The 25,662-nt window shown below is 39.5% G+C and overlaps 1 protein-coding gene across 4 annotated transcripts in view; it reads right to left on the reverse strand.

The window, feature by feature from the left end:
* EYA3 (EYA transcriptional coactivator and phosphatase 3) overlaps positions 1-25,662 on the reverse strand; it is a 118,660-nt gene that overhangs the window by 56,928 nt on the left and 36,070 nt on the right. For 3 of the 4 annotated variants that reach the window (XM_090056749.1, XM_090056751.1, XM_090056748.1), the window contains exons 2-6: positions 17,517-17,615; positions 6,966-7,009; positions 5,671-5,750; positions 1,328-1,394; positions 30-172 (exon numbers count right to left, since the gene is read on the reverse strand). In XM_090056749.1, the coding sequence (XP_089912875.1) occupies positions 30-172; positions 1,328-1,394; positions 5,671-5,750; positions 6,966-7,009; positions 17,517-17,549 (367 nt within the window). In that variant the 5' untranslated portion in view covers positions 17,550-17,615. The remainder of the gene's footprint in view (positions 1-29; positions 173-1,327; positions 1,395-5,670; positions 5,751-6,965; positions 7,010-17,516; positions 17,616-25,662) is intronic. The other variant, XM_090056750.1, reaches the window with a different exon arrangement.

Below are 25,662 nucleotides of genomic sequence, written 5' to 3' on the forward strand. Positions count from 1 at the left end.
AAGCAATTCTTCAGTCAGTTCCCTCTTACCGAAAGGAGGTAGTCCATAGGTTTGGGTGGTCTGAGGGTAGATGGCATAGGGCTGAGCCTGCTGTAGTGCTTGATACTGAGTCTGACCAGAATAAGGGCTCGTTGTTTCTGATACAGGTAGAGAAAGGATATGTGCATATGGCCTTAAAAAAAGAAAAGAAAAAAAGTGTTCTTATAGAGCAGGGATTTTCAACCTTTTTTAATAAGTGTACTCCCGGCAGGCCCCTTTTTAGTAAGTGTACCCCCCAGGGGAGGAGGGGTGGCAAGTGGCCAGATGTGGAGTGGGGGTGTGGCGAGAGCGTCTGTGAAGCCCTGCTCTCATCCTGTCCTAGCCCTGCTCCTGTGAGGCAGAGGCACAGGGTGGCGATGCTCCATCCCCACCAGCCCTGCGTATTCTTTGGAACTTTTCAAAGTACCCCAGCTGACAAACCCTGTTATAGAGCATCTCTAATCCCAAGGCAAAGAATGTACTTGAAAGTGTACTTTAGAAAGATGTAACAACAGTAACAAATATATTTACATATACTTTTTACAGAGATCTAGTAGGTATTACACCAGTTGACAAAGGTTGTTAGGCCTATTTTTTGACATGGCGGGTACGTTTACATGAGACAATGCGCAGTAGACTAATTTTACTGTACATTAGGACATCATGGCAACAGCTGTGCTAATGCACTGAAGCACAGTATAATTAATCTACTGTGCATTTGGCGTCACAAAGACTGCAGGCTTTTGCTACTATGCAGTAGGGCCAGCTACTGTACATTTATGTAGTACCTCATATTAGAGGTACTAAACTTACTGCGCAGCAGCAAAGGCATATTAATGCATATGTAGATGTGCCCACTCTCAACATGTGTTGAATTGTGTGTCATACACAACAAACCAGTCTGTTTACTTAGGAACAGGGCTGTCAATTAATAGCCTTAAGTTAATGGGTGCAAGTTTGGAATTGGAAATATGGTAACTCTAAACTTTTAACACTTTTCACTTACTGTACTTAACCACTAGGCAGAATTTCGCACAGTTCTACTCTGTTCTTATGGCACTGAGGTGAAACTGAAATCAATTTATTTGAAAATATAGAAAAAACATCCAAAGTATTTATAATAAATTGGGATTCTATTGGGATTCTATTGTTTATCTGCGCGATTAAAATTGTGATTAATCACAACTCTTTTTTTTTTTTAATCACATGGTTAATTGTGATTCATTTTTTTTAATCTTGCAATGGTAACAGGAGAGTTAAAGGTATTGAGAAAGGAGGGAGAGATTTCAGAACCAATAGCTCAACTTACTTTGCAGAATACATCTGTGAGGTATAATCATTGGATGTCCTTGGGATGTAATCAGTGCATGTCATGACTGAAAAAAAGGACAGAATATTTTTTAAAAACTTATTTCTTGAGAAGGCTAGTTTATTTTTATTTTGGTTTTAAAACACTATGGACATTTCTCTCTTGCTCTGTTCCTCTCTCTTGCTGTTCCCCCTCCCCTCTTGCTCTGTTCCCCCCTCTTCCTTCCTCTCTGTTCCTTTCTCTGTGCCGCCCCACTTTCCCAGCAACAACATGCCCCTTGGCAGGCTGGTTACTTCTCTAATTTTTTTTATAACATCTTGATTTTGGCACTATGCCCCAAACCCTGAACATTTTAAAAGCTCTACATATTCATATACGTCTAGCACATCACTTCTACAAGCATTGTGCTGGAACCCCCTGGAGCAAAGAACCTGTCAATCTGTACTGGTGGGGGCTCTTAATTACATCATTATATATTTTTCCTTCATGTCCCAGACTAATATATTCTATAAGAAGTCTGGCATGTCTCAAACCAAAATCCTTTGTAAATGGCTACTAACTGTGTTCCTCATTTCCTGGTACCCAGAATGAGAATCCTGGGACAAGATGGGCAGAAGCTCTGAATGTCAGAGCTCAAGATTACATGTCAAATCAGTGAGAGCTGCAGCTGCTCCGCACATCTGGCAGTTTAGTGTGGAACAGTACGTGTAGGAACTGGCAGTCAGAAATCCTTGAGTTCTAATCCTGGCCCTCCTACTGATTTATTGTGTGCTCTCATTTCTCTTTATTTTGTACTTCTCAGTTCCCCCATTTGAACTGAAACCATAAAGATCATCTCCCAAGGGAATTGAGGAGCCCAGAAAGAAATGCTAACTGTGTATTCACTGAATGGTCTAGATCAGTGGTTCTCAACTGGGATACTTCAAGACCCTTTCAAGGGCTAGGAACAGAAGTTATACATAAACCAGTATAAGCAATTGGAAAGGTAACAGAACAGAAGTTCAGTGCATGTAAACTGCTTTCAAAATGACCAAAACCAGTTTAAGATAAATGTGGTTGGATGTAGTATCAGACTTAACTGATTTAGGTCAAACCAGTTTACGGAACTTCTGTCCCAGAACCCTTCCTGGTTCAAGCTAATTCATTCCCCCAGCATCCCAGGATGCTTTGCAGCCCTGGGCTCTGCTGCCTGCTCCACTGGAGCAGGAACTGCTTCACCCCTCTGCTCCTTTGCCTGCTTCCTGCCTGTGCCTGTCAGCCCATGGGGCAGTAGGGTCGGGGAGCTCAGGGGAATTCTTCCCCTCCCAAACCATGCCTTAGCCCCTGCAAGTCTCAGGCAGCCCCAGGGAATGGAGGGAAATTCTCCTGCACCCCCTGCCTACTGGCCTGGGTCAGTGTAGACCTCCCCATGCCTTTCCCAATTAAAACCTGAATGTCAGTTCAGTTGGTTATCAGTTCAACCGCAGCTTAGAGGACGCTGCCTAGTTTGAATCGATTCAGCCTCAGGCTTTCTGACTGTCTGTACTTAGCCAAGGACACCACAGCACTAGCACCATCATGGCCAGGTTAAACTACCCTGCTGGCCTGAGTTTGGAGGAAGTGCGTATGGGCTGGACAAGAAAGTGGCTTCAGCAGGAGAGAGTGAATATGCCTACGCTGGTTTTATCTGCACCCCTCCTGTTTCAACCACTTCCCAATCTGTCCCCATATGCACTTCTTGGAAACACAGGAAGCTCTGCTTGCACACAGTCACTTCTGGTCCAGTCCCACTTGGTTTGTATTCCCCTCACCCTCCATAGTTAAGCCAGCAGGAACTCCTGTCAGGCTGGGCTGCAGCAGGGCGCTCCCTCCTACATCAGCCACTCCCTGGTCCAGCCCTGCAAAGCATCTTCTCAAAACCAAGGTGCCTGGTGCAGTTCCACTTGGCAGCTGCAGTGTAGCACCCTGGAAGGGTCTTGCACCACTCCTGTTGAGAGTTACTGTCTTAGAGACTGTTTCAGAGAGGCATGAGCTGCAATAGGCAGCCTACTTTATCAGACACTACGAACGAACTTGCAGAAAGAAAGGGTTTGAAAAAGAAAGTTAAATACAAAGACAGGTAGTTCACAATGTTAGTTTGAAGTTAGGCAGAAGGCAGGGCAGGGTGACATCTTACAGATTATGATACAGACCAAAGATTCTCAACCAGAATGCCTGGAGGTGTCAGAAGATAAGCCAGGTGTGAGGGGGATAAGAAGATAAGCACAGGCTCCTCCCTGCCTGGCACTCCCCACCTCCACTGTTGGACACCTCTGCAAGGAAGTAAGCAAAAGTTCATCCCTGCCTGACTGTTCCTTAACCCACCCTCACTGTCCTGCATAATAATTACATTCATTTTTTTTAAATGGGATTCAGTTCAGTTTGCAAAAGTTATGGAAGAGATGCCTTACATCTAAAGAAGTTGAGAATCACTGATATAGACTAACCTTATAGACTTAGAGATGCCACTCTGAATGAGTTAGTCTATAAACATGATTTTCAACCAGGGTTTCATGACATCCTTGTGTGCCTTGACATCTTTTCAAGGGTGCTGCAGGGTGCCATGCAATGCTAGCACTGTGAGATGTGCAAAAAATGAAACCCAGAGTTTTCAAACAGGAACCCATAATGTTAAGAACTTTCTGACCTGCTGTGGTCTTTCTGAGTTCTTCACAACAGAAGAATTGCTCTACTATTGTTCCATGGTCAAAAAAATGGAGTGAAAACTAAGAGCTGGCATTTTCCGAGAGATGCCTTGAGTCTAAAATGGTTGAGAACCATTGGCCTACAAGATACCCCCTTGCTAATACTGTCTGCCTTGCTTCAGAATACCAGGGCCAGCTATAGCAAACTGCTGAATATCTATCTTGCAGGCTGTAAGTGAAGACAACAATGGGGAACACAGGTTTTAGAAATGTATCCACCCTGAAATACTTTAATACAACTCTACAAAAATCTGTCACCTTTCCTGTCCTGAAGCCCTCAGTGTATAGGGCTGAAAAGCAGTGCCACCTGTACATTAAAACATTAAGTATTACATCCCCTCATATATGGGCAGTGGAGTGCATCTTCCAGACAATATCTGCCACTAATCTGAAAGTCGTTTATTCCAGATTTCAGTTTCCCAATTTGTAAAATAGGTGCAATACTTCCGTTGTCACAGGGAATTCTAAAAGATTCTTTTTCTGTAAAGCTTTTGGAAGGCCTCACACTAACTGTGCTCTTGCAATGTGTATTATATTATAACTCATACAGTTTGTACAGCAGTAATGACAACTTAATGAAGAGAAGTTTCTTGTTCATGTAAGGTAGGTCATTACTGCTTTTCTCAAATTATCCATTTATTTTCTGTTGCATGTTGTTTAAATCCTGTGTTGTAATTCCTCTATGGAGGGAACTGCATTATTCAGTAATGACCTACCTTACATGAACAAGAAACTTCCCTCCATAGAGGAATTACAACACAGGATTTAAACAACATGCAACAGAAAATAAATGGATAATTTGAGAAAAGTGGGAAAGACACTATACTGTACTTACTTGCATACCACATACACCTTTTCCAAAAAAATTAGCCTTTCAAAACAGGAGTGTGTGTCATAAGCAGAGAATCTGATTTCTGCACTAGAATAGAAGCATGGAGAGGCTGTAATGGCTCCAAGGTTTCTGCTTCTCTCTCTCTTCTCCAGCTAGCATTCAGCAGGGGCAGAGTCCTGTTTTTAATCCTCTCAGACCTGCCAAATGCACAACAGCTTTTGGCTGAATGGCAGCCAAAAACTGCTGCCCATTTGGCAGTGGCTTTGAAAGGGCTGAGACTAGTTTCTGCCTGAAACTATCAGTGAGCAGGCTGAAAGCAAGTGAACTGCTCCCTATGATCAGCTTTCAGCAATGACTCTGGAAGAATCTTTTTTCACTTCATTCTGCCTTCCCAAAATAAGGTGCCTGTCTTATTTGAGAGTGTGTGGTATGAGAAAATGAGGTCATTATACAAATGAGTGTATTGGTAGCCACAATTAGGCACCAGCTTAACCAAAACCAGAGTATGTCTCATAGGCATCACATCAACCATAGGGTTTTTAATAGGAATTTAGGAGACTATGGTGCCAGCTTTGTAAATTCTGATGGTGACTTTTCACATAATGGGGTATGTGGACTAAAATTAGGGTTTGTTCTTACAATACATTTTTAGATTTGAAAGGAAAAGTAGGGAAAAACAATGAAAGAATATGAAGGGCAAAACAAGAACCTTGTAATTGCTGTAATGGAAATGCAGGGAGAAACACAAAGAAGGGAATGATCAGGTCATAACAAAGGACAACACTTACTTTCACTTGACATGGGAAGGTTGGGATCAAGGCTTGAAGATTCAGATTTCTGATCACTGACTTCTGTATTGCTCACCTGACTGAAAGGAAGAACAAGCATGTAAACCAACAATATTAGTAAACTTTGCATTTATATCACCAGAAATTTCAATCAATTACTTTTCATCTTAGTGCACAAAGGCACAATATGTGCTCATGGAAACTATCTCTACATCCTCCTGTTTCACATATACCAACATATGGATTTTGGAGTCCGTTCTTGAGGGTTTTCATGCAAACACCAACTTCTCACAACTTTAAAAATTGGTTAGCTCACTAATTGGTCTTACTCTCAAAATAAAACACTTGTCATAAAACAGAAAAGCCTAATATAAACTTAATTGTAATATGCAAATGTGAAGAATCAAAGGGACACAATTTATCTTTCTGTATTTGACTGGATCTTTAGAAAAGACATAACACTATTCCACTAAGGGTTTCATAATGCTACTCTATTAAGAGTTTATCACTTCTTAAGAAGTATTAAACCAAGGAGACAAAGACTAACTTTTCCACTGGAATACAACATTGCATTTAATATAGTTCAAATATTTGAATATTTAAAGATATTATATTTAACTTAACATAATGATTTAAGACAGAACATAAAGTTTCATCTAGTTAGTTTTCAAGATTTCAATAATTTTTCTTTATGAAATACCTTCCAGAAAAGCCTTCAAAGTTATGCTTCTCTGTAAATGTAGTAATGATTAAATGCAATTCAAAATAAAGACATGTATTTGAAAACAGCTACTCAACAAAAACTGTACAATATTTATTTTAAATTATGATCCTATCATTTGAGTAATATGTAATATTCCAAAATAATCCAGAGAATCTTGTTAATACTCTCAGTTCAAATGCTTTGTAAGTTTTGTATGAATATGTTTGTGTGCTACATGTGAAACATTTTACCCCAAGACTGCTCCATGAAGCGTATTAAAACTAAATCACTAGAATTAAATATTACAAACAAAATAAGTGGATACAATTTGAATTTTATGCACCCATTCTCAAAGTTTTCAGCAACATTTTGCATTTCTATTTAAAAAAAATTAAACTTAGTTTCTAAAGGAGATATTTTTGTTTAAAATAGTTTTGTCTGAAAATTATGGTACATTAATTACCTAAAGAAAGATAGGCATTCTGGTCTTGTATATGTTTCTCATAGTAACATATTTTCTCAGTTGAAATCAACAATAAAAACAGGAAACAGACAGTTGTTCTATACAGAAATCAAATTCTGTATTAAATACCTTAAACTTTGCTCTCCAGATTCCTGCATCTTTACTTTTTTCACCTGCAAAGATAAAAACGTCCAAAGACTTTTAATTTATCCATAATTCATAGAAAAATAGGGCTTAAGGGGACCTCTGGAGGTCATCTAGTTCAACACCCTACTCCAGCCAGGATCATCCCTATCTAAACTATCCCATATAATTCCTTGTCTCATCTATTTCTAAAAAAACACAATCAACTACAAGGCGTATTGTCTAAAGACATCAAAAGCACCCACAATGTCACAGGTAAAGCAGGAAAAGGACTGCCAGGTGCCTACAGACGTGCAATGAGGCTGCTCCAATGCTCAGTAATTACAGCATGGTAATTAGCATGTCCACAGTCAAGTGCATCAGCGTCCCCGCCATGAAAAATGGCGGCAGGGGAGCTCATACACTTGATACTCCAGGCACTTTAATTGGAGCAGCACTTAGAACCGCTCTAATTAAAGTGGGTCTCACCCACTGGACCGTAGAAGTCCCAGGGGAGGGCAGCAGAGCAGGGAGCACTGTCCCATGCACAGATCTGGGGGGCATGTGTCCCCCTACCCCCCCTGGAGTGTGCATGGCAGCAAGGAGTTGCCCCCCTGCCCAAACCCGCAGTTTGCAACCTGCACCCACCTCCCATGGGCTCCACTGGCCATGCCACCTGTGGGGGAGGGGGAGCTGGACTCCCCTCTTGGGCCACAGCAACCTCCTGTGGATAGCAGCAGGGGCTTGGCTGTTGCTCCAGAGGGCCACAGACTTGGGTCCCTTGCACATGGCCCTGCCAGCTGGGTCCCCCCTCTGGCAGGACTGTGGGGGGGGGGGGGCAAGGGGCAGCAGCAGAGCCTGGGGGCCATGGGTGGGGAGTGAGGGGCCTGGACTTGTGTCCTGGTGAGCAAAGGGGGCAGGGGGAGTTCTGATTTTCCATGATAAAAAAACCCCAAAATTTATAGGTACTTAGAATTTTTTTGCTTATAGTGATTTAGGCAATGGTAGGCTTCCAAATAGCTTTGAAATGGTAAATATGTCAATAAAGCATTGTGTTCAACTGGTCTCTCTCTCTGATGTATATAGTAGTGTTTCTTTTTAACTGAGGATTTTGGGGGTTTTAATCAGAATTTGCGATTTTTTATCATAGAATTTGTGGGGGGGGTTAATCAAGGAAAACCAGGATCCCTTCTAATAAGGCATTACTTAAGTTCTTATGTTGAAGCTGCTTCTAGAGCTCTGCTTTGTTCTCCTGCTGCTAAGAATGGTCCTCTCCCAACATCTGCCTACAATTGGTAGTGGCTTAATTTAGAATACTGTGCACAGTGGTCAGATACATAAATAGTACATGAAATGACATTTCATTTTTAAAGAAAATGGTAAAGACAGTTTACAACAAAGGTCCTTTAGCACACACGAATACAAGTTCATTAACATCTCAGAACAGGTGTTGGACGGTTTAAGGCAAGCATGCGCTCCTGGGGCCTCTCCAACAATGCTGGCTGCAGCTGTGGAGCTCAAACTTAGACATCCAACCACACTATCTACAAATGCCCTTACCGCACATCCTTCAGGTGGTCAAGGTCTTTAGTGACATTGGCCATTCTACCTGTTGCTGGTTTTCTGGCCTTTATGCTTCCAACGTATGAGTGTGGCGACACTCACTTCATCATCATCATCAATACAACTTCTTTGATATATTAGGGGTAATTTAACAGACTTTATAACTTTTTATCAGTACCTGAACCTAGTTTTGTAACAAACAAACACTTCATTCAAAGATCATCCAAACAAGAGAATACTAAGGCTCTGTCTGCAATACAAAGTTCTGCCAATACAGCTAAAGGATGAAAAAACACAATGCCTTGTACATGTAGCTATACCAAAAAAAAAAAAAAAAAGGATCTGAGGTGGACACAGCAGAAAAACTCTTACTGCTGGTATATACTGCATCTGTGTCACAGGATTCTGCCACTATAAATTTGCCACCATTGTTAAGGTAGCAGTAATCCTGAAATGTATGCAAGACCCATGTATTATGCCAGTACTGTTAGCCGTCTCACATTTGTGGCTCTTGCCCATAAGGAGTAATGGTCCATTTGTACATCATAGATAAGGTGGCTCTTTGAATACTCAGCAGAGAAGAAACAGAGGATTGTGTAGTCTTTTCTCTGCTTCTGTTTGGTATCTGCACAGGCTTCTTAGGTGGTTGGCAAATGAATTCTCATAGACAAAGATGGCTGTAGCTGTATATCTCATCCAGCTTAAAATAGCCAGATTCTTTATGCAGTGTCTGGCTAGCAGGCTAGAGTGATTTAAATCCAATTAATTTTAAATCAACAAGAAACTGAAAGATGTTTGCATTTTAGTCACTTAAAAATATTATTGAAACCCCAAAGTCTTTGGAGAACAAGTCCCAAAAATGGTATTTTTGTCCCAAGTATGGTGTTTTCTGGCAGCTACATTTGCAGCTCCATGCAGCGTGTGGGACTGGAGCTGCATGTGTTGCATGCAGCATACAGTGCCAGCCTGAGATCTACAGGCAGCAACATGGACTGGATGATATAGTGCCATGGGCCAAATCTGGCCTGTGGGCCATGTCTTTGATACCCCGGCCCTAGAGTAAGGGACAGCAAACTACAGCCAGTGGAGTCGATGGATCCAGAAAGCCTCAGCAACATTTGGGGGTGAGGTTGTTGCCTGGCCCACACTGCAGCTGGGTAGCCAGGCATAGGGGAGCTTTGCCCATGCTACATCACACCCAGGCAGTGGAAAGAAGCAGCAGCAGGAACTAAATGTTAGCGGTTGCCCACCTCGGGCCCAAGCTGGGCCATTACATACTGCCAGCGGAAACATTACCAACCACTACTCTAGAGGAATTCTCGATGCCTCTGGCCCTGAGCACAGGAATAAAGGCTTACAGCATATGTACACTATTCCAGGTGGCACTCTACAAGCCATAGCAATTTAACATATAGGAGTTTGGTGAGGCAAGTGAAAACTTGGTGATGGGGTATGAATCATAGAAAAATCAGGGCTGGAAGGGACTTCTAGAAGGCATCTAGTCCCACTAAGGATGATAATGGAATCATCCTTACCCCAATCATTCCATGCTACACCTTGCCCAACCTATTACTAAAACTACTAAATCAAGCCTGATGCACCACTACAACACATAGCAACCTTACCTGCCACAGGTAAAGCAGAGGGACAATACACAGTAACAAGACACTGGTCACTGGGTTGCTACAATTTGCTTGAAAAAAATCCAAGGAAGAAGAATCTCTCAAGATCTGTATGCCTCCTTCTACAGATGCATGTGGCAACAGGAGGGGAAAAATAAATCCTTCCCAGCCCAATGTGGCAAGAAAAGCCCAGAAGCACAGGAAATACCAACACCATAGCATAGACGTACCTATTCCCAGATCATCCCTGACCAATACTAATCCAACCTCCTCTTAAACACCTTCAGTGATAAGCATCCACAACTTCCCTAGGCAGGCTATCCCACTGCCTCACTGTTCTAACAGCGAAGTTCTTCCAATATCCAGTCAAAACTTTACTGCAACTTCAAGTCTATATCTTACTCTCTGCAGTAAGAGAGCAAAAAGGTGCTCTCCCTCTTCTTTATGGCAGCCCTTGAGATACTTAATAGCTGCTATCATGTCCACTCTTAAGAGCTTTTTCCCACAAGCTGAACTTGCCTATTTCTTTCAACCTCACCTCACGTGGCTTACTTTCCAAGTCCTTTATCATTTTTCTTGCCCACTTCTGGAACCTCTCCAAATTTTCCACATCCTTTCAAAAATGTGGAGCCCAAAACTGCACACAATATTGTAGATGAAGCCTAACCAATGCCAAGTACAGAAACACTATCACCTCCCATGCCTTACACCTAACACTTATTGATGCAGCCCAAAACTGTATTTGCTTTTTGGGTGGCTATATCACTCTGCACTCATTGAGTCTGTTCATCCAAGACTTCCACGTCCTTTTCTGTAGTGCTGCCATCTAGCCCGTTATCACCTATTTTGTATCTGTGTTTTGGATTATTGTTCCAAAGATGTAGCACCTTGCATTTGCCAGCACTGAACTTTATCCTGTTGGCTCTAGCTCAGCTTTCCAGTCTGTAAAGGTCCTTCTGAATTGTACTCCTGTCCTGTACCATGTTCGTCATACTTCCTCAGTTTCATGTCACGTGCAAATGTGCTCAAAAACCAAATAATAATTGAAAAACATATTGCACAGCACTGGGCCCAGGACAGACCCTTGTGGGACTCCACTTGAAACCTCTGGCTGTTCTGACACAGACCCATTTATAATTACCCTTTGCTTGCTGATATTGATCCAGTTGTCTATGTACCTTACATATGTCCTGTCCAGCCCACATTTCTCTATTTTGTGCATGTGAAGGTCATGTGGAACCCCTTGCTGATGTCCAGATATACTATGTCCACAATGACGCTTCATCCACTCAGCTAGTTGTTTCTTTGAAGAAAGAGATCCAGTTTGGCACAATTTATTCTTAGTGTACCTATGCTGGCTACCTGTGATCAGTCTTTACTTCTCCAGATATCTGCAAATGAATTTCCTTAGGACATGCTCCAATAACTTGTTGGGTAGTGAAGTAATACTAACCAGCCTGTAGTTCCCTAGGTCTTCCTTTCTACCTTATTTTAAGGATGGGCACTATGTTGGTCCTTGTCCAGTCCTCTGATACCTCACCAGTCTCCCATATCTTTATAAATATTATTGCCAAAGGTTCCAAAATATCCTGTGCCAGTTCCTTCAGTACTCTGCTATGAAGTTCATTAGACTCTGCTGATCTGAATTCATTCAGACCCAACAAAGCTCTGTCTCTTGTTATCTCACCCCCCAGCTTGTCCCCTTCCCTTCCTTATTAGGGCTGCCAGCAGACATAGGGAAAAAAAATGGCACCTCACCGGAAGAGGAGCCACGTCACTTTGATCTGGTTCACCCGACATCTGGACAGATTGCATGTTCAGCGGGGCTTTTTGGTGCTTTTATCTAATAGCAGAAAACGGACATAGCTTCTTTTCTGGGCACATGCTGCACTCAGTGTGTAAGCAAATCCCGGGACGTCATTCTCCCTTTATACTCGGCCTTGGTGAGGCCGCAGCTGGAGTACTGCGTCCAGTTTTGGGCTCCACAATTCAAAAAGGATGTGGAGAAGCTTGAGAGAGTCCAGAGGAGAGCCACGCGCATGATCAGAGGTCAGGAAAACAGCTCTTACGATGATAGGCTGAGAGACATGGGACTCTTTAGCCTGGAAAAGCGTAGGCTCAGGGGTGATCTGATGGCCACCTATAAGTTTATCAGGGGTGACCACCAGGATCTGGGGGAATGTTTGTTCACCAGAGCGCCCCAAGGGATGACGAGGTCGAACGGTCACAAACTCCTGCAAGACCGTTTCAGGCTGGACATAAGGAAGAATTTCTTTACGGTCCGAGCCCCCAAGGTCTGGAACAGTCTGCCAGCGGAGGTGGTTCAAGCACCTACATTGAACACCTTCAAGAGTAAATTGGATGCTTATCTTGCTGGGATCCTATGACCCCAGCTGACTTCCTGCCCTTTGGGCAGGGGCCTGGACTCGATGATCTCCCGAGGTCCCTTCCAGCCCTAATGTCTATGAAATCTATGAAATCTATGAAAAGCTTTGTTAATAGCAAGGATTTTGCACGCTGATTCCATAGTAGACCGGTGAAGCAGCATGTGGTCTCCTGCTCTGTGAGCGTGACCGAACCATGAACCTAGATAGTACAATGTGGTAATACAGCAGAATGTAGTAAACACCAAGTGTGTTAAATCACGACTCATCCCCAAATTCCTAGCTTGAAATAACCAAATCCTTAGCTCGAAATAACAATGTTTCTCCAGACTATATAAGCTGTACATTCTTAAGTTACAAGGAGTTCCTCGGCTCTAACAAGAGTTCTGACTTGCGCGGAGCCCTGGCGCAGGCTATCGCATCCCCAGAATCAAGACACTCAGGGGCCAAGAGAACCATGCGGGGTGGCAGCTGCCGCCTAAGGCGGATGTGAAGTGACCATCCTCTCTGCTCTGTTCTATCATCTGCCTCTGCGAGTATCCTTAAATAAAGATCTGCAAGAGTGAAAACTACCGTTGAATACGTCCTTTGTTCAGGCACAGAAAATCTTCTGAACCCAGTAGTTCATCCTAAGACAGTGGGGCATGTTGAGCTGAAAGTAAAGCACCTTTCCATTGCGTGTAAGCTTTCCTTTAGTATTCGAGGCATTTTAGAAGCCCCTTGTGCAGCCACATGGATTTCTTGCCATTCCTCTCATGCTTCCATTGGGTCAGAATAACTTGCTGGGCTTTCAATACTGTGCTTTTTAGAAGCACTGGTATGTGCCAATGCTCCTGCTAGGACTTAAGTCTGAATGTTCCTGGTTAGAAGATCTTGTCCCTCCACTCAGGGTCACAATGATCACCATATGTAGGGTCAGGAAGGAATTTTACCCCATGGTCGCCCTGGTACAGGCTGTCAGGTGTTTTGCCTTCCTATGCGGTTGGGGATGAGTGGTCCTTTCCTTGGAAGACCTGGCTGAATCCAGACATGTGTAGACGTTTGGTTCCCTAGGGACAACTAGCAGCAACGCACCTTGTATCCCCAGGGAATGCCTGTGCTACATGAGCTCTGGTGCACGACCAAGTTACCCCGAGTGGGGTACAGGTGGCTGAGGCCAACACTGGGTTGGCCCTGACAGCCTTACCTGGGGGCCTCCTAGGACTGCAGCTGTGTTGCTCCTACTGTGTGGAGCCTGGCCAAGGGCGGAGTGCGGCTCTGGCTGGTTAGGCTCTGGTTTTGGGCAGTGCACACTGCTGCTATGTGCCCCACTCTGCTTTTTTTTCTATGGATCTTTTTGACCGCTGAATATCTAGGAGTCAAAAAACTCCTCCATGCTGCTTCCTTGCAGCGCAGAGAACAACTGAACATGTGGTATGTGGTGCCACAGAAATGTCTGCTGCACTGCATATCACACAGACATGCTCGTCTGGACACAACCCTTGAGTAAATTTTAACAATATTTGCAGCAACAGGACATTGGGTGCTGTGGTCCTCCCACTTTACCTCTGGCAGATTAAGCTGTTATTTCTTTTGGATGCATCAGGGTTAACTATGTAGTTTTGCTAATAGGTTAGACATGGTTTTGGATATGAATCTTCCTGCCTCAGGCAGGGGGGTTGGACTACATGACATCTGGAAGTCCCTTCCAGCTCTACTTTTCTACGGTTCTATAAACACCACTCTCTTGTTCATCTACAATTTCTAGGAAAATACTGTTTTTCAGAAAATATTGAAGGTATGCCACTTGGCTGTTCCACCTTGTCCATCTTTGCAGTTGGGTCATAATAAATCCCTTATAATTGTTAGTGTGGTATTTTGAGGCATCATGGTCTTAGAAGTAGTTCTTAAACTCTATTACTTGATTAACAATAGGCTTCACAGAGTTAGATATGTCATTTTCCAGAAGGTTCATGAAATCAGAGACACCACCATAGCATACAGAAAACTCATGGTCTTTTGCTTTTTGGTTTTTCAGTTCTCACATTTCCCCCCCGCCCCATTTCGGTTGCACTGCCCCTGAAAGCTCACGCTACTTTAAATTTTGCTTCTTTGATGGCTTCTATAGGCAAGAGTTAGACAATATTTCAATGTCTTATTAAGAATTGTTAGAGAAGTTTCTGGAATGTCTGAGAACGTTTGCTTGATGAAAGCAAAACGTTTCATCTTCAAGCTAACCTGAAGAAGAGCATACGGTGCCCAAAAGCTTGTTCAACATCTCTCCAACCTTGGAGATATCCAATAAAAGATATCACAAAATCCTTTGCTGCTTCTTCCATTTTCTTGACCATAAGGCCACAGCAACACCCAAACCCTACTGGCTTGTTGAAAGCCAGTTTTCACTACTATGCTTGTAAAAACAGACAGCAGACACACACTTTCTTTTTTTTCTTCTTTTTTGACATTGCTCCACACATGACTTATTAAGAGTCTCTTGGAAGAAGCAGCTTTTTAAAATGCTTATCAGCCTCTCTGGGTGACGAAGGTATAGTGTGAGGTTCCTATGCAAGGGAGGCCGCAATGTGGTTGATTATAATGATAAATATTGCATTTTTCCTGGAGGAAAAAGTAATTTAAAATACTGATTATGCCAGTAAGATGTTTTTAGTAATTGCGACATTGCAACCTTGTAAAATTGCTATGAAGGTTTGTACCTACCTTGAAACAAATTCTACGTATATACTGTCAGCTGTGCAGGATTTAAGTGAATATTACAGATCAGTTGCATGCAATTATATATATATATATTTTTTTTAAAGATAACAGGTCATAGTAAAGGATTGCTTTTGAAAAATATAATCCTGATAACTAATGCAATTACTTTTTATGACAAAAGGTTATTTGGGTTGCTTCTAGTGACTTTTGAAAGATACCTCTCTTTATTTGGTCTCCCAGTCTTACCCACTTCCCTGGGAATCCCACACAAGAGAGAATAGAAAAAACTCATATAATCTAGCAGGAAACCATCTTGATGCAAAAATGAATTCTTACTAGAACCTGGGAAGAGGGACAGTCAAAGAGGGAACCAACTAAAGCTGTGTATCAGGATATAACACACAACCTTTATGGCAGAATGTTTTGGTGTGGGCAATCCTAGCATGCCTCATTTATAAGTGACAATTCCTATATATTTCAAACACTCCTCATTATTCCATCATGGAGTTATAGTGATTCAGCTCCTTTCCTCTTTTTTGTGTCCTTGTGTGACAAGGTATTTAGCAGAATTTGCAGATTCGCTGGAATCTGACAGGACCATTCTATGACTGCTTTTGCTAAAGACTTGAATTTGCAACCTCTGGGCCGTCAACCGTGAGCCTTAGTGCCCACACCACCCCAGCCGTCATGACCAGGATAACAAATGACAGACTTAAATAACTTCATTTTTCCCCGCCACTCAACCAAAATTATGTGGAAGTAAGCCCTTAAATAAGCATACATTACTTATGCATTACTTTTCACTTTTATACATAAAAGAGCAACTTTGAGATATAATAATAATTAATTCTGGCAGGGGAGCAAGTGTAAACAATATAAGCTCACAGCTAATACAGTGATTTCATTTTTTTTGTTAAATGATATGAATACATTTTTTTAAAATCAAAGTTGGCTATGAAAACAGACGTTAACTATATTTATAGGGATGATCCTGTCTCAGGCAGGGGGTTGGAGTACATGGAGGTCCCTTACAGCCCTACTTTTCTATGATTCTCTATTAGTTTCCCCTTTCCTCTGATGACAAATTTTATAAGCATATAAAAATGTTACTTTAGATTAGAACAATAGTAGGTCTAATTCTGCATTCTAATCTCTAACAGTGACTACTATGAGAAAGTCTTCCATGGTTACTTATGGAATAAACCTGCACTTATGGAGAGTTTCTTCCTAACCTTCCATCAGTTAGGAGTTGGCTTATGCCCTACTTCAAAAGCATTTATAAAAAATAAAATTCTCCCCACACCTAATGTTGTAAACACAAATGCTTTCATAACCCGTATAATTAGAATTCCAAAAAGATGTGGATATCAATATCATCCTGTGATGCCAAATACATAGTCTGATACATGGGATATGCATTTGATAACATCTCCAATCCTAAAGAGAAGTAAGGGTTCTCTTTTACTAGACTGGGAAAGATGTTAAGACAAGCTTTCAAACACAAAGAGAGCTTGTATAACACTTTTCTCTGAGCTATCCAGTTGGTAAAGCTTGACTGAATTCCAAATACAAAATTGTCACTAGCTTATGTAAGGAAAAAATGTTTAACTAGTATGATGTTACACATGAACCTGATACAGGAATTAATATGCATCAAATTATGTGCAACACATTTATTAATTCCTGTATCAAATGAAAACATCTGTTTTCATTCTATTCCACATTACTATTTATCCTTCTGCAAACTTCTGTGAAATGTTATTATCAATAATTTATAAGATGACAGCATTTCAAATATATATCACTGAAAGATATCTCTTTACTGTAACTTATTTTTAATATTCAAGAAATTCAAATAATTATATAATATAATAACTATAGTAACCAATTTTTAATTTTCTGTAAATTCAAATAATTCAAACTGCATAAAGTGAAGGGTAACCACTGCGGAAGTGCCACCGTAAATAGTAATTTTTCATTTTTTTCATTTTTAAAAACAATTTGAAACTATCAGTTTTACTGTAGATCTTTGCTTTGTTTAAAAAAAAAAAATCTCATTTTAAAGATTTTAAAACAAAATATAAAAAAAGTTCAAAAATACCCTTACTTTATTATCAGCATTTTTATTATATTAAATAAGGCTAGTGGACAGCCTATATTACTAACAGCAAAACCAATTTCCATTCCCAGAACTATGCAATGAGACACATTACCTGTTATAGAATTGACCTGAGAAACTGAAACTGAAATAACAACTTCTTTTTCCACAATCATTTTTTTTAAAAAGTACTTACTGGTTGTTCTGGTAAGTCTTGTGCCTTTTCCATTGGTGTTAATATTTTTAATATACTTAAATGGTTAGAATGCGTGTCTTCGTCTGCAGTCTTCAAAGCCTGTTAAAAAAGGTGTTCACAGCTTTATGTACTTTTTGGGGTGCTTATCATTTAGGTTATCAGAGAATATTCATATCCTTGGATCTCAGGATTCATACATTTGCGTTGCTATCCACAAAGTAAGAAAACAAAACTCACATATGGAAGGCTTTTATAAAAACAAGGGATTTACCAGTAAGCCTCAAGATGTAAATAGATTTTTTTTTTTAGTGCGCACGTGGCACTTCTTGACAGCACTTCACTTACAGATATTTGCTATGGAAGACAGCGTATTAAACACTTTAACTGTACACGTGCACTGCAATTTGAAAAATGAGTAGTGATCAAGCCTGGGCTACTACCAGTATATCAGTAAACAATGATTCAACTTAACCTGCTTTAATGTAGAACATTTACATAACTGTTACACACACATTTAAACCAGGACAAGGATGAACTAGATGGTTGTTTCCCGCCCCCCCACCCCTTATTTTAAACAAGCAGTATTGGCTATTACCAAGTTTGTAAAACAAGTTTACTATTTAAACTATACATTTAAGAATAAATAGTATGACTTTGTATTTTGAAACAAAAAGTTAGTTAACAAACTCAAAATCGTTAGCACCAAACCCTACCTGAATTCTGTAATGCATTAACCATAGGAAAGTTAGTTAGAAAGAAGACTATTTTCAGAAATATTTTGCAGAATTCAGAGAGTCTGCCAAAAAAACTTCAATAAAAACAATCTCTCTAGGGGCTTTTCAACGCTAAAAAACAAACAAAAATACAACATAGTAGCAGTATATAGTATCAACTGAAAGTAAAATGCAAGAGGTTAAAATCATAATGGTCAAATTCTGAATATGAATCAGTTTATTTCTCTTCTAGCATGCATGCTGTTATCACTGACATTAGACAGGCTACACTAAAAACAATATACATTGCATGAGCTGCTTTAAAGACACTTCTCTAAGCACATACCCTCTAACGTTTATAACTTCTTGAGCTTCCCAAAACATAATAAAAATTGGATACATTCAAACAGATACATGGTCATTTTACTGCTACAGAACCACAAAAAACCCTGAAAGTACACAGAATAATTTGGGGATACATAAATATAACAATTATATTGGTAATTTATCTACTGAGTTAGAAACTTTTTCTGGCCTCACTGAAATCTGTGAAAAATTTCAGTGGCAATGGAAATACAATACATCCTTTAATTCAGTATCAAATCAGGCTGCTTATTCTTTCTCTCTCTGCTTCGATATATATATTCTGCCTTTGGTATATAAACACCTTCCATACTATGAAATTATTCAAAGAAAAAGTCTGAGTTGTGGCATTACTCCAAACAGCTGCCGTCTACTGCTCTCCCTCAGACTTGTGCCTGCATTCATAGTTCTCATAATTATTCTGTCCTTCACTCATGATGATAGCTGAAAAACCTTGTATTCAGAATGAGCTTTTGAGATGCATTCATAATTTATACTAAATGAAAAAAAATACAATTGGTTGTGTATCTGCATCAGTGGGAAGCACTGTAGGGTCAGTAAAATAAACAATTATTTGGCGCAAGTCAATTTTTTTAAAGCTTCTTGGTGACTAAGGAATCTAATTTCCATTTTCAAAAGTAATTAAGGCTTGACGTTCCTAAATTATTTTGACTTACAATGAAGCAAAGCCTTCTAAATAATTTAAGCGCACACACAAATTCACCTGACGTATACTGCACACAGTGCAACAGATGAAGTCATGAACAATAGCTTGAGCTTGTGTTTTTGTCAGCTTATATCTATACTCCACCTTAATTCAATACAATTCACCTTGGTTGGGATGATCTAGCTGGGGATGGTCCTGCTTTGAGCAGGAGGTTGGACTAGATGACCTCCTGAGGTCCCTTCCAACCCTAATTTCTATGATTAAATGTTAAAGGGAGGTAGTTAGCCATAGTAGTCTGAGACTAATTCATTCAGAGAGAATAAACTGTCACGCAAAACAAGTTCCTGAAGGTGCCACACTGCCCTGCCTCCTGCTTAAGCCTGAAAAGTGAATTTCCTTTCTTATGTATTTATATATCTATGTATGTTTGCAACTTACTCATTCAATTTTAAAAAACAAAGACTGGAAGGAAAAAAATGGAAATTGAAAAGATTATGAATGGGACTGTATGCCATGGTTGCTTGTGATGGTACTAATGACTCAGCCCGTCCCCTGAAGTCCTATATTCCTCTGATTTCTTAAGCAGTTTCAGAACTACAGTGTAAATTCTTGGAAAATTTCAAAGCTGAAATCTTCAGGGAAGGTTTTGAATCTAAGGCTACATTAGAAAGTAAAGCAGTAAACCTGTTCTGGTTTGAGTTCTCACCTAAACACCTTTTTATTTACTGGCTTCCATGGAAAGGAAGAGTGAAAACAAGGTGCATACATGGAAAAGGGCAAATTTGTTCTCACGAATACTGAAATTAGGATTAAGGAACACCTAGTTTATGAACAGGACTAAAATCTAATCAGAAAACTCTTGTTTCAGCCAGATGGGACATCTTGTTATCAACAAATGCAGATTTCACACTCCACCCTGCAAAACTCAAAATAAAGAAACTTCTTCAGGTAGCAAATGAAAACTTCAGTCACAGCTGTCACACATTCATTTCCTTTGGGAAATATAAGCTACGGCTGCAGTAAACACTCACGCATACAGAGGACATGCTATCAAGAAACTATGCAAATCGCTGGAGTTATAGGAAAGGAAGAGAGAATGCAATCAGAAGAAAAGAGCGTGTACCTGATAGTGAAAGGGATAACTGTAGTACAGCTGTATAGTGGATTACGAGTTCTCTAAGCAACACAGGTTTATAGTTTAGGATGTCTCTTTAACATTTTATTTAATCTTTGCTAGGACAGAAGATGGATGAAGGGTGATACATTATTTAGCAAATGCCCATCTTTGTTGGCTAAAAAGAATGGAGAAAAATAATTTACATCTTTTTGGCTGCAAACAAATCAAAATCAGTATTTGAAACTATGACGAAATGTAAAACTAGAACTTTTGGTTCAGAGGTGATACCTTTTATTAGGCCAACTAAGAAATCACAAAAAAAACAACTCTCTTTCTGCAAGCTATGGAAGATTCAACTTCACTTCAATAATTTTTTCAAATAATTTCCAATAGAAAAAAAATTAGGAAACAGTACAAGCATAACTTAAAAGATAGGAAAACTTCCAGCACCTCCAATTAGAAACTGTTATACTGTTTAAACCATAGCCTTGTATCTTCAAAAACTTCTACTCCCTGCATAAGCTTCTACTGAATAGTTTGGCCCATTACACTACATGATCAGCATAGGAAATTGGAGAGTAGTCCAACATCCAACCAATGCAGGATTGTTTCTTACAGTATATTCCCAAACTCATCATTCAGAGACCATGAAAATAGGACATGGCAAATACCTAAAGCCATTTTTTGTATTTGGGTTCTGTATTTTATTTCCTTTAGACCGTTTATAACATTAAAAAACCACAGGGAATGGAGGCAAAACAAGAACACTGGATTATTATGACATATGACATTGATATCAAATCCTCTGACCTAATTTTACTGTTCTGACATTTTCATAGAGCAAATGTATGCTAATATAATGGTAAAAGCATGAATGCGCCCACAAAGCAAAAAGCAAAGCCAAACCTTGCACTCTCCCCAACTAAAAACCCAAAGAACCATTATCACAATGTTAAATACAATTATTTAATATTAAGAAATGTGCCTGCATTTTTCATGAGTTGGTGCACAATGCATTAAGATACCAGTTCCCCCTCCCTCCCCCCAGGTAAAATATTTACAGCTGAATCTAAAAACTACTCATGCATCTTGCTCTCAAATTTTCATTTTACAATAATCTATTCTTTTAATGGATTCTATACAAACAACATCAGTTTCATTATAATACATTCAATCTGTAGCATGCCAAAGGAAGACCAAAAGAACCCCAAAAAATTACAATATATACGGAGCCCTCTAGATTAGTATATCTATGTCCAGTAATGATACAACAGTCTTGGCAAATGATGCAAGCAGAAACCGAGATAACCTTTATGTTCTGGCATCAAGCCAAGATAAAGCAAACACTGCAAAGGCTTCTACTCCCCTTTAATATATGCAGTAGACTCCAGGTATACATGGACGTTAAAAGCTGTTATGATTTAAAAACATATTATCAACTCATTTTTTTACTACAGGGAGATGAGTATCCATATTTATCAAATGGGAGAGGGTCCAATGGGCAAAATAAAGGATCACGACAAAATATCAAGATAAGATGTTACAAACAAGGAAACCAGTAAAACTTGACCTATAAAAGACTATCTTCTCAGGCTGCTTCTTAGCAAACACCATGTCTTCCATCACAATATAACAATGAATACAAAAAAAGTACAATAAATCTCTTTGACAAATGTATATATCCTGTTTTATAATGATAATGCTGACCACAGGAAAACGTGTTGCAAGGCTGTGCTATTCAAGCCTCACTAAGTACCTGTGCTGTCCTCACCCAACACCACTTGTCAAATCTGACACTTGTTGTCAACAGCAAATTTAAGTTAATTATAATATCATCAAGGAAAAAACTATTCAAAATGTTTTCAATTCACCTTCAGCTAAAAGGATGGAATACATTATCCTAAGCCACAAAACTTAATGTTACACTAGCATATTTTAAAACTATCAGTTGCTCAATCCAACACTTTTTGCTGCAAAGTAAAAAGTCTGAATAAGAGTTGCTTGCTTCTGTGCCAAGGAACTAGGAATACACCCCTAACTGGTTAAACAGATGGATTCCAGAATATCAGTAACTAGACTAACTCAAAGAACTGATGCCAAGACAGGGTTTCCAGTTTTTCCCCAGCCTCCACCTGTCAACCACTCATACTGGATCCAGTAAAATCATATAAAAGAGGCAAACAGAAATTAATTTTTTCTGCATCTGCACTGTAAGTTAGCTTACCAATCTAAATTTAAGGCCAAGATTTTGTAAACTCTCAGTTCCCATGCATTGGACCTTTTCTGCTCCTCCATGTCAGAATGCAAGTAGACTTACGTGCTAAATGCACACATACACATACATATGAAGCCTCCTTTTTGATCCAAGGATGTATTTCATTAAGTCTTGGCCCTTAATTAAAAGTCCAGTTCAGATAGGAAGATTAAGGAATCTAGTGCTTTATTAACCTGCTGACAGAGTTTTTCCATTTTTCATTAAACTTGCTGCAAATCTTACTCAAAACAGTATTTTACCAGGAAATGAAACAAGTTGTCCCCTTGGCTCAATGATGTTTTTCCTGAAATCAGGCAATGAGGGATCTTAGTCTAGAGTGACCTTAGAGATCTTTTTTCATTTTGTTTACAAAATGCAGGTATCAGGATTATATAAAATGAATTGAGACTATCAGTCTAGGTAGCCCTGTAGTTTACCTAAAAGCCTGTCATCACTAGGAACCAACAAACACTCTTTAAATTACATTTCTGGAGTGGGGGCAGGAAGTGAGGAAGAATTAGAAAAACACAACCTGCCCCGCAACAGTTGCTCCCCCCCGATTGGGACTTTTCCTTGTTATTAAAACTTCAAAGTTGTGGATTCTGTTTTACTTGCTGTAGTTTTCCTACATACAAATTTAGTTCTATTTTAAAATTATACAACATTTTGAGGACTCCAAAATACTGAACAGCCCAGCTTCTTGAGGTAACTTCATATGATTAAAATGTTCCTAATTGCTTCAGGAATATCCCTTAAAAATATCTCAATTTTAACGAAAGCCTTTATTCTATCAGGTAAAAAAAACCCCACACAAACAAGTTAGTCTACTTAGTTGGACTATATACAGACAGGACACCCAAAATTCAGCTCAGCTGAGTGACATATTTTTAAGAAGAAACCCTTGTGTGGGTCCATTTCTCAAAAAGCCCATTTCTCAAAGAAGTGATAAAATGGAAGACTTGGGTATTAAACATAGAAAATAAGTAACTGGAAATAAGGACCATTTAAAATGATTATGAAGGCAAAGTAAAACCAATGAAGAGACATGGAGATCTTTGTAGCATTCCTGGTAATGGCAAACATAGTCTTATATTTAAATAGGTCATTAAAAGGTGGGGGGATCTATTTAGCATGTGTATAATACACAGACATGTTTTAATTAATTTCCTTTCCATGCTATATGATTAACCAAAGAGCAATATATTAATATGAAAGCAGTCTTATTAACAGTGCTAGTTTTTCCTGCCTTAACTACGCACTGAAAACAAAAGGTCCTTCTTCTGAAATCATGCACTTGTGAGACCACATAGAGCCTATAGCTTTTTCACAAGTTGCTATTTACCATTCTTTCTATTCAAGCTCCTATGTCTTAAAACTTAAGGATATAAAAAAAATCCTTAAACTTCTGGCCCAGAAATGTAATGGGAGTAGGAGAGAATGAAAAGTGCCTTTTAGCAGCCCAAGACAATCACTAATCACCAAAATATAAAGCAGTTAGGTTGCCTAACAAAGTCTGAGGACATTAAGATGATAGCATAATATCCCTCATTAAAAATAAATCAATAACAGCCCTCTTTTCAAAAAGTACTTTGATATCGAAGAGAAACATTAACTAAAGGAAAAATTGGAATAGCCAGCTGGAAAGTAAATGTAACAATTATAATATCCTGGTACAACTGAAAAACTGTAACATTTTATTGTTACTCAAATTGCCATGTTTTCTAAAAGAAAACATCAAGATCAGGAGAGAGATAGCCTGTCCAAGATTGCATATTTGAACTCTTACAGGAACTAAGCACCAACACAAGTTTCATCACCTTTTGCTCCAAGTGAAATTCATACTTCTGTGACCTTGCATTCTTGACCTAAAGATATAGGAGCATACAATGTGTGGGTATGTTACTGAAAAAAGATTTCAAAACAATGCATTCTACTTTACATATTTTTCTTCTTAGAAAGAGGGTGAGAGAACATCTGATAGATGGTAGGTACAGTGCTTTTCATTTATAAATTCCTAGCACTACTGGAAGATGCTCAGTCACTGCAGCGATAAGTATGTACTTATTCTTCTGTGGTACTAAAATAGTTGACAGAAAACCAAGTCACAAAACAAAGATGACTTCACAACTATTATTTCTGAAGTGGTGTAACTGTTTAAGTTAGTACAGGGAAAACCTTGAATCTGTCCTTTCTTCCAAGGTAGAGTTATTTTACAACATTTCTGGGCACCGCTCAAGAATAAACCTCTTAAATTTGTTTAATTAAAAATGCTATTAAAACATTTATACGCATGCCCGTTTCCAGTATTAATTCCTAAAGGTCACGGTGATCCACCCTTCAGCTGAAGATAACCCTTTTGAATCAGTTAATACCCAAACATTTTGTGTTTAAATTAGGTGTGGTATCACACACCTCAATAATGAAAACAGTAGCCATCTAGGCTCTAAATATTGGGAGGGGAGTGGTAAGAAAATCAGCTTGGATCTCCTGCACACCCATTTCTCAAAAGTGCATTCATCTTAATCTCAAAAGTACAAAAACATGTTGTTAGCCATATCCCTGAAAGGAACATGGTCAAGCACACTGAAGCCCAAACTGAAAACTCTGTAGAGTAAAAACTGGACTTTGGATTGTAAATATTAAATATTGCTATTAAATACTGAATCCACACATTAAAAAAAAAACACTTAAAAACCAGGCACTGTACTTAATTTTTTAATAACTTTTTAAACATCCAGATGCAAAGTTTTACTGAGAGTTAGAACATCGCTCACATCCCAAATGTTTATTTCAGGTGAAAGATACTAAGGAAGGAGTGGTCCGACTGTACAGCTAAAGAGCAAGAAGTCCCAAGTCTCACTTCCATCTGATACTGGCTCCACGCATTAGCAGGTAAAATTCACAAAGGGACTTAGGTGTGGGGATGCTCAAGTCTCAGGGCTGTGAATTCCATTCCCCAAGACAAGCACCTGAGTTTGGTGCCCACAGTCCCGGGGTATTATATGGAGAAACTCAAGTTTTCTAGGACTGGG

Source organism: Crocodylus siamensis, chromosome 7 (assembly GCF_052110815.1).
Source record: "Crocodylus siamensis isolate JL-2025a chromosome 7, ASM5211081v1, whole genome shotgun sequence".
Lineage (NCBI taxonomy): Eukaryota > Metazoa > Chordata > Crocodylia > Crocodylidae > Crocodylus > Crocodylus siamensis.